Source organism: Schistocerca serialis, chromosome 12 (genome assembly GCF_023864345.2).
Source record: "Schistocerca serialis cubense isolate TAMUIC-IGC-003099 chromosome 12, iqSchSeri2.2, whole genome shotgun sequence".
NCBI lineage: Eukaryota > Metazoa > Arthropoda > Insecta > Orthoptera > Acrididae > Schistocerca > Schistocerca serialis.
Genome location: NC_064649.1, coordinates 7,891,222 through 7,905,848, shown reverse-complemented (window position 1 = coordinate 7,905,848; position 14,627 = coordinate 7,891,222). Strand labels below are relative to the sequence as shown.

General features: G+C 41.5%; 1 protein-coding gene across 1 annotated transcript in view; it reads left to right on the top strand.

The window, feature by feature from the left end:
• LOC126428278 (protein AAR2 homolog) overlaps positions 1-12,719 on the top strand; it is a 119,224-nt gene extending 106,505 nt beyond the window's left edge. The window contains exons 6-7 of the mRNA XM_050090190.1: positions 7,874-8,048; positions 12,314-12,719. Of these exons, the coding sequence (XP_049946147.1) occupies positions 7,874-8,048; positions 12,314-12,547 (409 nt within the window). The 3' untranslated portion in view covers positions 12,548-12,719. The remainder of the gene's footprint in view (positions 1-7,873; positions 8,049-12,313) is intronic.
• The last annotated feature ends 1,908 nt before the right edge of the window (positions 12,720-14,627 follow it).

The window sequence follows — 14,627 nt, the reverse complement described above, 5'->3', positions numbered from 1 at the left end:
ACTAAAGCTGTCCTCAACGTTTCATTCGAGGAAACTGAGGAATATGTAAATCACAGATCGTACGCTACAGTGGCAGGAAATTTCAGCAGCACAGATTTGTGATAATTATTCGTCCTAATAGAATAAAACCTTCAAAACCCGTGCCGATTCCTAACCCGTCACTGTTTCCGAGCTGCTATTTCCTAGTAATCAGACGTGTGTGGTCAACTTCCTGAAAAAGGTGGGAGGGGGCAAGAACACAGCACTGATTGAAAGGCTGTGCCTGGAACATTAAATTTGATAACACAGTTGACCTCTTCTAATAACAATAATAAAGAGCATGCAGGCATCTAAAATATGGTTTCCTCAATTTTATACAGGATGTAAAATATGGACCAGAAACAGATAGAAGCATCTTTTCATTTCAAGATGGCCCTTAATATACTACGATGGAATGCGGGGTCAGCTGTCTCGAACAAGGAAACTCTGGAAAAGGAACTGAATAACAATGTAGCCATTAAGCTCTGTGAAATATGGTTTAAGGGGGAATGATAGGATGAAGGATGAAAATATCACTCAAACTCATTATTGTTTTTCTCTGTACTGGAATGTAGTAGACAAATGAGGGGCACTGCAATGAATAAAGCATACATTCAAGTTTTATTGATATTTTTATTGAAAAATATTAATATCTTCACTGTCTGATTGGGATTTTCCCGAGGCAGCTCTGAAAGGAGATAGATCGATGTTTGTTGCTGTAAATCAGGTTGTGGTTATCTGAAACATGAAATTAATATATCACCCGGATCCTTACAGATGTAATTTTAGTTCATCGTAGGGATTTTAAAAAAATATAAAAAACTGCAAAATTATATATATTTGAAAAAAATGGCCATTTTTGGACCCCTCTGTTTGGCTGACAAAAATACTAAATATCAACATAAAAAATATCGAATACAATGAACTGAAGAGAATTCAATTTTCTTCAAGGAAGAACAAATATCACTAAAATCAAATGAAAATTGTAGCGTGGGTGACAACAACCGTGCTGAAAAACGTGGTTTTGAGAAAACACGTTTAAAGTTTGACAAGTATTTATTTGAGGGACAAAGCTTGAAACCATCGATGCCAAGTCCATAATAACTATCGCCCCAGCTAGTGGATGGCCGCTTTCTGCTACTTTGACCTGATAAGTGCTCATTTCCTACCTCAAAGTGCTTCTCATTGCTGAGCACATTGCTAGTGGCATCTCTGTGTTTACAGAAACAATGCATGTCATTGCCAATTTTGATTTGAAGGGCATTTGCCACGTGCATTAATGCAGTGTGGCCTACACTGAATAGACATATGGCCAAATTTGAAGCAGTGTTCACCATTTCACTTCATCTGAATGTTATTTTAGGAGCATATCTCCAGGTGATGCTATTGAAACTCGCATTCACATTTTGAGTAAAACCGCCTAAACAACACCCGTGTAAATAAGGTTTACTCAAATCTGTATAAATAGGGGTGATGACATCGATAACAACTTGTTGCAGTAGTGTTTCATATTGTGTATGCTTGGCTTCAAATACTTACAGAATCGTTACTTTTTGGAGTTTCCGATAATATTTTAGGGAATAATTCTTCGGTGTATGTTATACTGTCATTCCCCCATAAGCCACAAATGCCAGTTCGTTTCAAAGGATTCAATTTAGTAAAGTCAGATAGACCAAATACTAAAGCAGAAGCAGGACTGTTAATTAAGGACACCATCATAGGCAATGAAACTCATATAAACTTCAGTGACTTGGCTTTTCAAGTGGCAGCTGCAGAAATAGAAACAAGTAGCACTTCTCTATTATGTTCATATTTATAAATCACCATAGACTACAACCAGTAACGATTCCTGACATCAACTGTTTACAGAACTCCATCCCCCCTTTCTTATCTGTGGGGATTTCAACTGTCATCACAGTTCTTGGTGCCAAGTCAGTGACCCACACTATTGTCGTCTCATTAGTGGAATCATTGTGAGTGATGGCTCTCCGACACTGCTACTTTCCTCTTATAAATGATCATCTGCAATGGACTTTTCCCCATTAAAATAGTATTGGACCTAGAGATAAGTATGAGAAGGATGTATTATTCTAGGTTGTATACAACCTGGGACAACTGAGAGATCCTGGGATTTTTTTTCATCCTGCAGAAAACTGTGGAAAACTCGGGAATTTTTTAGAATTCCTGCTATGGTCCCAGGTTCGAATCCTGCCTCGGGTGTGGATGTGGATGTCTGTGATGTCCTTAGGTTAGTTAGGTTTAAGTAGTTCTAAGTTCTAGGGGACTGATGACCTCAGATGTTAAGTTCCATAGTGCTCAGAGCCCTTTTTTTGTTTTTTAGAATTCCTGGAATTTTTTTGTTTTAGTTTTCAGTTAAAATTTTTGTAATTTTGACTAGTAAGAAACAATACTCTAACAAAGGATACTACTGTATCTCACTACTGCAGAATAATACTGGAGCAATAAAACATGAACAAGAGGAAAACTTAAGTTGCAAAGGAAATGCGCCATATGCAACAACAAAAAACAGTGCTCATACAAGCGTCTGCCGACAGCAAAATGTGCCAAAGGCTTTAGGAAGACTACGCAATGCTTCATAACAACAAATTGCCTCCGATGAGTGTGACTTCACAGCTATTCACGTAAGATTCATTTGAGCAGTTGTGAGCAGGCTTGTGTGTACGCGCAGTTGAGTTGCGCATGTGTAGTACTTTCTCCTGCTTATGGCTACAGAACTGTTGCTGTTAGCTGTATAATCTGTTGCAGCAAAATGCTACCCGGAAAAATTTTACTGGTGTTGCGCAAGCTGCCAGATTCAATAGGGACAAACTGGGGTATCTGCCAAGGGCAGCAATTTCAGGTGGGGAGGCGAGGAGTGCCAAATTCATATTCTTGAGGAAAAAAACCTTGTCTCAGAAAACACCTAGTATCCAGCGCACGTTGGTCTGTCAATTATTCATACGATTTTGAAACACATCTCTGCTGGTTTTTGAACTAATTCCAAGTTTATATCTGAATGAATCATAAGTTGATTTTTGGATGCGTGCATTGTGTATGTCACGTGTCTGCCAGACGAATCCCCGTCGCATCCACAAATAAACTTTCCTGCAGACAGAAACAGACGGGGCTATACAAACTGAGCAGAATAAAGCCAAACGGTTGAATGCCAATCGCTGTTTGTTTATGTGGTTGACTGGGTTTGCGAAAGATCAGCGTTGTTATAATTACCAGCAAAATCCTTAGATTCAGACTACCAGAGTGGAAATAAACAAATAACAGGTAAGAAAGATTATGTATTATCTTCTCGGTGAGGGAATTTTTGGCCAGACAGTTACACTAGTAACGCTGTACACTAGTTAGTTGTACAGTCCCTGGTAGCAGCCACCTAAGTTCTATTCTGGGTGAAGCACGGAAAACGCGTTGTACGAACACGTAATAACGCCTAACTGCGGAACAAACACGGGATAACTAAATGGTTGACTGTGGCAGGGTTAGTGAAATTAACCGGAGGATAAGTTTTGACACAGAGATCACATAAATGAGCTATGACTGGCTTACAAAAGTGCATCGCAATCTCTATTTCAGTGCTAAGGAAAGTAATTTATACTTTCGTAATACAAAAATATGCAGCGTACATGTTGCAGCACATCAAAGATCTTTCTAAAACATTTCTTTTTTATATTATTTTTATTTCGTATTTTTAGTTTCATTTTCTAAAGGGCCGGGGAATTCTGCGCTGTTGTATAAAACCGTAACCGTTCAAAGGATTGATAAGTTTTACAGTTTCAAGGAAATGTATACTGTCAGTTAACGTGGAAAAATGTATTTTCACCGGGAAGAATGTGTATTTTTAACTGGGAAAAATTTAGGATTTTTCTCCTTGTCTGCGTATACAACCTGTGTTCAAACAGCCCATGGAAAATGAAGGATACCTACTGAAAGAGAGATCTCTCTCGGAAAACAGAATGTGGTGTGAATGACAAGGGAAGCTTACTCTGCGCTTATGTCACTCGTAGATATATCAGGCCACATCTCTAACCTTTTTAGTGGAACTGTGAACGTTCCAGAGTTGTAGCTAAATGAAGGTTAGCATTATCTACGAGGCTTGATTTTTTAAGTAAGAACTGTTTTGCCACACCGTGTCCGCAGCGCGACAATCGGTGTTTTGTGCATGCGCACAGGGTATCTACATCTGTTGTCTAGACTCCATTACAGTCCGATTCTTCTTGGTTTACTTTGTGTACTGAGTGTTTAAGATGCCTCCGATAATCGTGAGTCCCACCGAATGTGAAGTACGGGCTGTTATAAGATTGCTTGGTGCTAAAGGCCTAAAAGCGGTCGATATTCATCGTGAGATCGCACAGTTTACGGAGAAAACATTATGAGTGATGGAATGGTAAGAAAGTGGGTGAGAGCATTTAAAGATGGCCGCACAAATGTGCACGATGAACAACGGAGTGGGCATCGTTTGGTCGTCAATGAAAGTTTGGTGCATGAAGTGAAGTGGACAATAAGGTGGGAGAAAACAGACACTTTACGATTTCCTCCTTGCAGGATAACTTTCCTAATGTTACTCAACTTTCCTAATGTTACTCGTAGTGTTTTGTATGGCATTGTGACCGAGCATTTGAAATACTGAAAATTGTGCGCGCGTTGGGTACCGAAAATGTTGACGGATGTGCACAAAACCAAACGTTTAGACTGTGCATTGACTTTCCTCGAGCAGTACCACGACGACGGTGACGATTTCTTAAGCCATATTGTTACGGGCGATGAAACACGGGTGGCCTACGTCACACCAGAATCAAAGCAACAGTCCGTGGAATGGCGGCATTCAGATTCACCCAGAAAAGTGAAGTTTAAGCAAACAATTTATGCCGGTAAAATCGTATGCACAGTTTTTTGGGACAGAAAAGGAGCATTGCTTGTGGAATTTCTGCCTCGTAACGAGACAATCAATGCAGCAGCTTACTGTAAGACATTGCACAATCTTCGCCATTCAATTCAGAGCAAATGACGTGGCAAGTTGAGCGAGGGCATCGTTTTGCTACAAGACAATGCCCGTCCGCATGTGGCGAATCAGATCAAAGATCTCATCACATCTTTTCGGTGGGAAACTCTAGATCGTCCTCCGTACAGCCCCGATTTTGCGGCCAGTGACTACCATCTATTCCTGCACTCGAAGAAACACCTGGGCGGTCGGCGTCTTGAAGACTGTGACGAAGTCAAAACAGTGGTGATGCAGTGGTTAATAACTCAGGTGGCACACTTCTATGAGGAGGGTGTTCAAAAACTGGTAGAACGTTGCGACAAGTGCCTCAGTATTGACGGAAATTATGTAGAAAAGTAGATTAAGGTACAGGCTTTCATGTAAAAATAAAATTATTGAGATATCTTGGCATGTCTTTAATTTCAAAATGGTACTTACTTAAAAAACATGCCTCGTAAATAATGTAGGCTTACCCCAAGAAGCCATCTTAACTCCCTGGTTATACATAATTTATTCTAGTGATTTCAAAGAAATTATTCTTCCAAATGTTCACAAGATGACATGCGTCTGGTAATGTAGTTTAATTCCAGACTCAGTTGGATTCTTATAAATACTTGTCTCCCAATCATGAACATCAGCAGATTTTTAACCAGAGTTTGGTGGGATGTGAACACTAATGTTCTGTTGACCATATATAGTACATTAATTAGGAGCAGTTGCACTGTGTATGGGAATGCCAGCATCAAACATACCTGTAAATTGTATCATCTGGTGGTCTCGTGTGAAATTTGTGACTGGACCGAGGACTTTTTGGTAGGGAGGGTGCACCACGTTATCTCGGACGCAGAGTCATCGTCAGATGTAGAAGTAACTGCCTGTGTGCCTCAGGGAAGCGTGTTGGGACCGTTGCTGTTCGTGTTGTATAATAATGACCTTGCATACAATATTAATAATACCCTCAGACTTTTTGCAGACGATGCAGTCATCTATAATGAAGTATTGTCTGAAAGAAGGTACATAAATATTCAGTCATATTCTGACAAGATTTCAAAGTGTTGCAAAGATTGGAAACGTGCTTCAAATATTCAGAAATGTAAAAGTGTGCACTTCGCAAAACAAAAAAACGTAGGATCCTGTGACTATAATATCAACGGGTCACAGTTGGAATCGGCCAACTCGTAGAAATACCTGGGTGCAGCACTTTGTAGGAATGTGAAGTGGAATGATCACATAGGCTCAGGTGTGGGTAAAGCAGGTGGTAGACTTCGGTTTATTGGTAGAATACTGGGGACGCGCAATCAGTCTACAAAGAATAGTGCTTACAAATCACTTTTGTGACTGGTTCTAGAATATTGCTCAAGTGTGTGGGACCCGTACCGAATAGGACCGACAGAGGATATTGAACGTATACGGAGAAGGCAACTAAATGGTCACAGGTGTGTTTGATCTGTGGGAGATTGTAACAGTGATGCCGAAGAAACTGCACTGGCAGACTCTCGAAGATAGACGTAAACTGTCCCGAGAGAGTCTACTGACAATGTTTCGAGGACCAGCTTTAAATGACGACTCGAGGGATGTGATACGACCACCTACGTGCCACTCGCGTGGGGATTGTGAGGTTAAGTTTAGAGTAATTACAGCATGCGCAGAGGCAGTCAGTCAGTCATTCTTCTTCTGCTCCGTGTGTGAATGGAACGAGAAGAAACCTTAATAACTGGTAGAATGGGACGTACCCTCTGATGTGCAGTTCACGGTGGTTTGCAGAGTATAGATGTAGGTGTAGGCATTGAAGCCACCAGAGGTCCTGTGAATGATGCACAAAACTCTCACACTCCACTGCTGGACACTGGCCAGATGCAGAGCAGCACATCATAGAAGAAGAAGGAGAAGAAGAAGAAAAGATGTGGTGCTTGGGTGGCTTTGTGGATTATTTTGCTGTTTGCCCCATAGCTGATGGCATATCCAGTAGTGAAACGTATTCATTGGATTCAAATGGAAGGACTTCAGAGAGTATTTGACAACTGACTGTAAGTAATACTCTCTGTGGCTTCACTGTTTTACTCTATAATCAAATCCCTGCAAAACGCATTTACATCAGATGTAGCTTATTCAGAAAAACTACCCTGTGTTTAAGTTAGGATATATCATCACTCTTGTTTTCAATTACTGCGTTAACTAAGAAGAAGAGCACATAATGTTTTCTGTCTGCTCCTCTAAGATGCGTATTGCTGGAGTTTTTCTGTATATTATTTCAATCTGTTTAAAAATTAAAATACGTCTGAAGTTAAATTGTTTCTGTACTCAACTGTTTTTACATCTTAACTGCAACTGCTCACAGGACTGCAGGTCGGTGGTGTCCACGTCAAATGCGGCAGTAAAGCTGTCGTTGCCCTGTACTGTCACCAGGTTGATTGTGTGAAATTTATCTTCATTATTGTACTTAATTATACTCTAGACAGCTCGGCTTCTGCTCCGTGTGAAAAGATGTCAAACGAGATGCCGGCAGAAACTGAAGAATGCGTAGTGTAATGTTTACATCACGTATATTTGTACGATGTATGCAGTACGGTACACTATTCTTTCTAGGTACTTCGTGCAGTTTGCGTCGACAGGCGGAGAAATTTAGAAACTTCGTTCACGTCGTGGTCACGGACGCGTAGATCCTTTTTGCCATTTAGTCTCGTATCCACTTTGACCCGTCTCAGTGTGCACTTCCGTACGCCCGACTGGTACGTAGGCACCGTTTCACTGCCTCGACTACGTCAGTGGTGGAGATCGAGCTGGTCGTTTGATAGTCTGTCCCGAATGGTCAGATGACGGCTGCCATTGTGACGGCGCATGCCTCACACCTGTCTGGTGTTGCAGCCCGGACGAACTGCTGGGCGAGCTACAATTCTGCTTCGTGCTCTTCCTCGTCGGGCACTCGCTGGACGCCTTCGAGCACTGGAAGCGGCTGGTTCGGCTGCTGTGCGGCTGTGTGGACGCGCTCGGCTCGAAGCCGCAGTTCTTCGTCGATTTTATATCTGTCCTGGAAACGCAGGTCAGTGATCTCGAATAACTTGTGCTGTACATTTGTGTCTTCAGGTCCGTTGCACCACTTCGTGCAATTCCAGTCAATTTTGTAGTTGTAAATGACAGTCACTTACAATATAGAGATTGAGGCTGTACCGACTTGTCAGTAATACGTGTATTACTGTATACTATAGTAATTTATATAATACACGGTAGAAAATTTATGTTGCTGATACAGTAGTGTCAAAATCAGCTTATACCCTTTGACTTGTATTGATACATACAGGGTGTGATAAGTGTGTCTGAGGGCGATGTACTGAACAACATTATTTCAGTATTTGCTAATAACTACAGCAAGTAGGTATAGTATGTTTTTAGGTTGGTCAGAACATCCAAGTACATATGGCAAGAGCAAGTCATTTATGGTTTTTTCTCCTGGGCAGCAAGTCAGATGTTGAAGTGTAGGCACATGGAAAAAAAAATGGTAGTCTATACTGACAGGTGTGGTCAGTGTAGTTGTGCAGAAAACATCAAGTCGTAAAGTTTGGGACGTATTTGTGGGAAGACTGTTCAACAGAAAGAATAAACAGCCATCACACTGCTACGTATAAAAATATCTGCACATACCTATTACAGTGTGTATATTTGCAGTTCGTGAGTCACTGCATTTTTTATTACGTATGCTTGTCAGTGATAAATTCGTCCGAACCGTAACAACGTTTAGCTGTTGAATAGTTTTCATTTTTTATTCAGTATATCCTTTTCCAGTTTTATTGTAAACTTTCATAGCCGTATAATAAGAAGTACACTCAAACAACTTGGGCCTATGGTATAATGATCAGTTCATTATTACCTTGCTGTCTCAGTAAAGCTTCTCTTCTGGAACTCAAACTGAAGCACCCGGGTAGCTTACAATTCTGACAGTAACAACTGTGGTTTCATTTAGACAGATCAGCATATGACACGGCATATGTCTCGATGGCATCAGTGTCCTCTTCTCATGTGGTTTCCTCTAGCTTTGTCTTCAAATCTTGCTCGGTGCTATTTATATTACGAGAAACAGGGCTTCGGCTGCCTTGTGGGCCTCGGAATAAAGCAGTGGTAAAGGTGGAAAACTTGTTTCGGACTGGGACTCGAACCCGGATGCTCTGCTCTTCGCTAAGTCCCGCAGTGGTTCAGAAGATGTGGTGCTATTTTTTTCGAGGTCTGCAAATTTGTGGACATTGAAACAAATTGTTCAACATCTTCCTGTTCCAGTGACTGTGTACTAATCAAATCAGTATGGTGCCTTACTATTACTGTAGATAAATGCTTTAGGATTTTGTGATGGTATCTGACCTTTCTTGCATTATTTTGCGTGTCTCGATAATGTCGAATAACTTACTGTCGATCTACAGGAGGCCGTAAAAATTGTAACTTGGTGCAGATAGAACTATCTGAACGTACAGGTGAACACTGAACACTGTTCAGTACTTATGTTACTGATGTATACAAACATACACAGAGCACCAAAACACCACCACCTAATTAAAATGTTCGTATGAAAAACGTGTTCACAGGGTTTGCCAGAGGCTGCAAACGGTTGCTGTGTTGTGCAACTTCCGCAAAGATAAATTTACACTATAATTTACTTTCATAATTTTTGCATTATAGTAAAAATATTCTTCAGTGGAAAGACCCTTTCAAATGAGTAGAAAATTTTGTAAAACTTTATAGTCAGTCACATCATTTTCGTTTAAGACAGCACTGTAGTTCTAAACAGTATTGTGAATATTTAGATATCTTCAGCTGCAGTTACGTAGTGTGTCTTTACATCATTTTTTATATTGCTGGATGGGTAGTCTATTTCATATATACTGTGCTTGTGTGGCAGTGGCTGACAACAGTTCCAAACCGTCTGGTCCTGTGGAAGATCACACGAGAGAAGTTTGACCTTATTGTAAAATTGTGTTCAATGGTGTGAGCCAAGAACAAAGGACATAAATTTTTATCTGTGGGACATCCACAACTGTTCTGGACCATCTTCATGATAAATTTGCCATAGTTGTAAAAAGCTTTTTATTGACTGAAGTCTTAAAAGTTGCTGTCATGTAAGACTCACGTTAATAAAAGCATTTTAAAACTTGTGACATACCTAGTCATATTTCAGCTTGTAGTTCCTCAGTAGCATTGATCACAGTGAAAAATTGGTTGTAAATATGGGTGGGTACAGCACTATCTACATCCATTAACGTGGTCAACACCCACACCTTTGGTTTCACAGGTTTTACTTCCATAAATTCCAGACCTCCGTCACTGGAGGAAGAAGGTTTAAGTTTACTCCAATAAATATGATTGCAAATTGAATTTTTAATCATATATTGTTTGTAATTATGGCAAGTCTGTGTCTTAATTATGTCCCGTTTACCAGGTATGCACATACTAATAATTGTACAGCAGTCTCACGCTGATGAACTATACACGAGTCACATTTATATCGTAATTGGCCAGCAGTCATTGTCCTACTTCACTGTCTGTATTCTTATTCATCACAACACACCATTGCACTGTTACATTATTATTATTATTATTATTATTATTTTATTATTATTAGTATTATTATTTTGAACGACACAGGTTCCACACTTCAAATCTTGGAACAGGTTGGCTTCAAAAATGACATCAGGCCCAGTGTTTACATTTGCAGAAATGGCTGCTAAAATTCCACGTTGTTAAGAGCATAATTTTGATAATTTACAGTTAGAATTTTACACCTCTAATTAATTGAATAGTGTAGGAAAATTGGATTTAGTCTGGACCTTATGTTACAATAAGAGTTTCGACTGAAATAAACCTTCTTGATGACAAAAAATGCAAAAATAGCTATATAAACTATACCGTACATAAAAATGTTAATTACCTGCAAACTAATTAAGTGTTGATGTTCCTACCATGTTTTGAAAATTAGCTAGATGGATAGTTTAAGGATTTATGCAGGTTATAACGGTTCAAATTAATTAGGAAATTATTCGGATTTATGTAATGTAGCAAAGTTGGTCCACGTCTTATACTCAGAATTACGGAATGACAGCTTTATCTTAACACACATATCTCACAACACTAATGATAAAGAAACATTTAAGGAGGCAAACACGAAACAAAATGGGGGAAATGAGTCCCAGCTTGCTTTGCTACAAACTGTACACATATTGTTTACCATTAGAAATAAAGGCCCTGAGGATGATAGCCAGTTTAATTAGTAGACTGTATTTTAAATAGAAAAGTGGTTTTAATTCATTATAAGACACAGAAATCTCATTTTCTAATGCAGGTAGTAAATAGAGGTATTGGACCTCATATACATTCACACTAGTCATTTACGAAGTCAGTAATATTTCCGCCCTCTTTCTCAAACATTGTGCCCTTTAGCTTGCTCACTGGTTTGGCAGTAGTGTCTCTTACTGCCATCCAAAAGTCCTATGTCCTTGGTTTGATCCCTACCTCTGCTTAAATTTTGAATTTTAAAAAAATCATCAGTTATGGTGGACAAACTTTTGGTATAAGGAGTCAATCTCATTCTGCCAACAATTTTGCCACTCCACCACTCCATTTTGGATACCTGAGAAGGGTTTCCGCCTGACCTGTGGAAGCACATTGTCTCTCTTTAACGAAGTATTTTCCATTGCCTCCTGCAAGACAGCAATCCGTGCCAATTGTTTCGAACGGTATAGCGTAGTTGACGAAAGTTCTGAAAGTAGCACGCACTCCTCTAAGTCGCCAGTATGTGTGGGGGGCTGTTACGTACCCATCTGGGTAAGCCTACTAGCGACACAGGGATCACACTCCTGGTACGTGAGCTGTCACTGCCTCACGTATGCCTCTGCTGCTACTTCCGCTTTCTCGGTATTCCCCACCCTGGCCATCCCCTAGCAGGAAGGCCAGGCTTGCCGTCTTGTGGTAAAACACTTTTCCCATTACTCAGTTTGTTCCAGGTCAAGCAGGTAGGCTTTCGCTGAATACTGCGCTGTGTACCACAAATGGGAAGCGACCAGTGTAGCCGACCTATGCAGCAGGATGTGTACTATAAATCGAAATAAACCACCACCTTCCAGAGCCTACAGTCCCCAAGATATATTTTTGTAACTGAACAATTGACGTACAGAAATTATTTGTGCAGTAAATAAAAATTGACATTTTTACCCACGCACCTTTTGTATTTGTCTTAAATAAAACCTGTGACTGAAAACTGACGTTCTCCACTTCGTATTGCACGGATAAAATTAGATAAATATTGTGGCTTCCGATCGGATTCAGGTGACGGAGATCCCCGAGGAGTTCCTGGCAGACATCGTAGCCAACAAGAACTTCGTGTACGTGTCACTACGAGAGCTCTTCCGCAACCTGCAGGACACCTGCTGCGAGGCGGACTCGCGGCTCAAGGCGCGCGGCGAGCGCTTGGCGCGCGCTCTCACTGGCCGCCTCGGCTGGGACTTCTCGGAGCTCGAGTTGGAGGAGGATGACGAGGCGCCGGTGGTGGTGGAGCTGTGAGCGGTGAACTGCGACAGGTGCTCCGGTGGCGAGAGCCCTCTGCTAGCTCGGCAGTGGCAACCGACTTTTCCAATTCTACATTAGCTGTCACCATTGAATCACTTCATTTCTCGTGTGTAAGATGATAAGTATCACTTGTAAAAAAAAAAAAAAAAAACTTGTATAAACCTTTCTCTAATCAAATAAGTAGTTTCTCTTTTATTCTCAAGCATCTGCACACTTAGTTACGGAGTTTCTTCTGAAAGTAACATCTCTGTTTTCATCTACTTGTACACTCTGTAAAACACTGTGAAGTGCATGGCAGAGGGTACATCCCGTGAGTTCCAGTTATTAGGGCATCTTCCCGTCCTTTAACAGGAGAAATGCAGTTAAAATGTTATTCTCAGCTGCATGGTGTCCCACAAGGTGGTCTTCTTTGCTCTCGGCCACAGTTTGGCGGTGGCCGTTCACCCTGGTGGACAGCTAGTTGGTAGTTGTACCACTATAAAAGATTGTGCAGTGGTTGCAGCAGAGCTGGTTAATGACATGCCTGCTTTCACAGGTGCTCAGCCCCTGATGGGAGCAGGATAGTCCTGCACTAGGACTGGAATAGGTAGTGCTGGGTGTGTGGGTTGGAGAGGTCCTGCACCTGGGTCTTCCACTGGGACATGATCCTTGTGGTATGAGGTTGGGATTGGGAGAGCCATAGGGATGGACTAGGATGATGTGAAGGTTGCGTGGGCAAAGGAACACCACTGTAGGAGGGTGGGAAGGATCTGGGATAGGATGTCCTTCACTTCGGGGCACGATGGTAGGTAATCGAAGCCCTGACAAAAGACTTGGTTCAGTTGTTCCATTCCAGGGTGGCTGGTTCTTGGAGATGGGGGTTAATGCCTGCAAATAAACTGTCCCCGGGTGGCCAGACTATACGGAATGGTCTTTTTGGTGTAAAAGGGATACAGCTGTCGAAATGGATGTGGATAGAGGTGCGGATGGAGCCATCATAGAGATGGAGGAGGTCATTGTTTAGAAGGGTAGCATGCTGGGTTGAGGAGGAACAGGTTAAGTGGATGGGAAGGAAAGTGTTGAAGTTGTGAAGGAATGAAGGTAGGGTGTCTTGGCCCTGAGTCCAGATCATGAAGATTCCATCAGTAAACCAGAACCAGACTAGGGAAACATCACAGGGTTATAGGATGGAAGAAAAGCAAACTATGGAAAATCCATGAAGGAATGTGAACAATTGAGGAAAAGACTGATTGCTGCGTACTGTAAAGGTGACAATTAAAAGCACCCGTGTCAATTACCAGTTCTGCTGCAACTACTGCACAGCCAGCTGTCCACCAGTACGAATGGCCACCGCCAAACTGCAGACCATCCTGTGGCACGACACATTCGATTTCAGTGGCTGCTTCACTACCCGAGCTATCTGGCTCCTTCCTTCCACCGTCAGCTTTTCTGAACTGCACAGATAGGAGTCATATTTACAACACATCGTCTGCTCTGGCATCAACCTATGGTAACATACTGTCCCCATACCCTCCCCCCAACAGTTTCCACCCCCTATGTCCTATCACCTCCGAACCTCTTTGTTTGCACCCACTCACCCATCCTTCTCTGCTCCTCTCATTTTTCCCCAAATCCCTGCCGTACAATCTCTTGACCTGTGGCATTCTAGCCACCCGCACACACACACACACACACACACACACACACACACACACACACACTCGTGCAGAGTGCTTCTGCCATTCCAACTGACAGTTACAGTCTGGCCTGAGTTGTCAGTTGGCACTCATGTATGTGTGAGGTTTGCTTGCTTGCTTGTGTGTGTGTGTGTGTGTGTGTGTGTGTGTGTGTGTGTGTTCTATTTTGCTGATGAAGGTTGTGGCCTAAAGTGTCTTTTAATTGTGCCTTTGTGCAGTTTAATGTGTCTTCTTTACGGTAAGGTGCAGTTGTCTCTCCCTATATTGTCGGTATTGCTACATGGACTTTCCATTGTTCAGTACTCGTGCTCAGATATACGAGTGAAGGAGGTGCATTCAAGTCATTAGAACTGCTGGGAAATAAAATAATAAAAATAAATTACTATTATTTGCCTGAC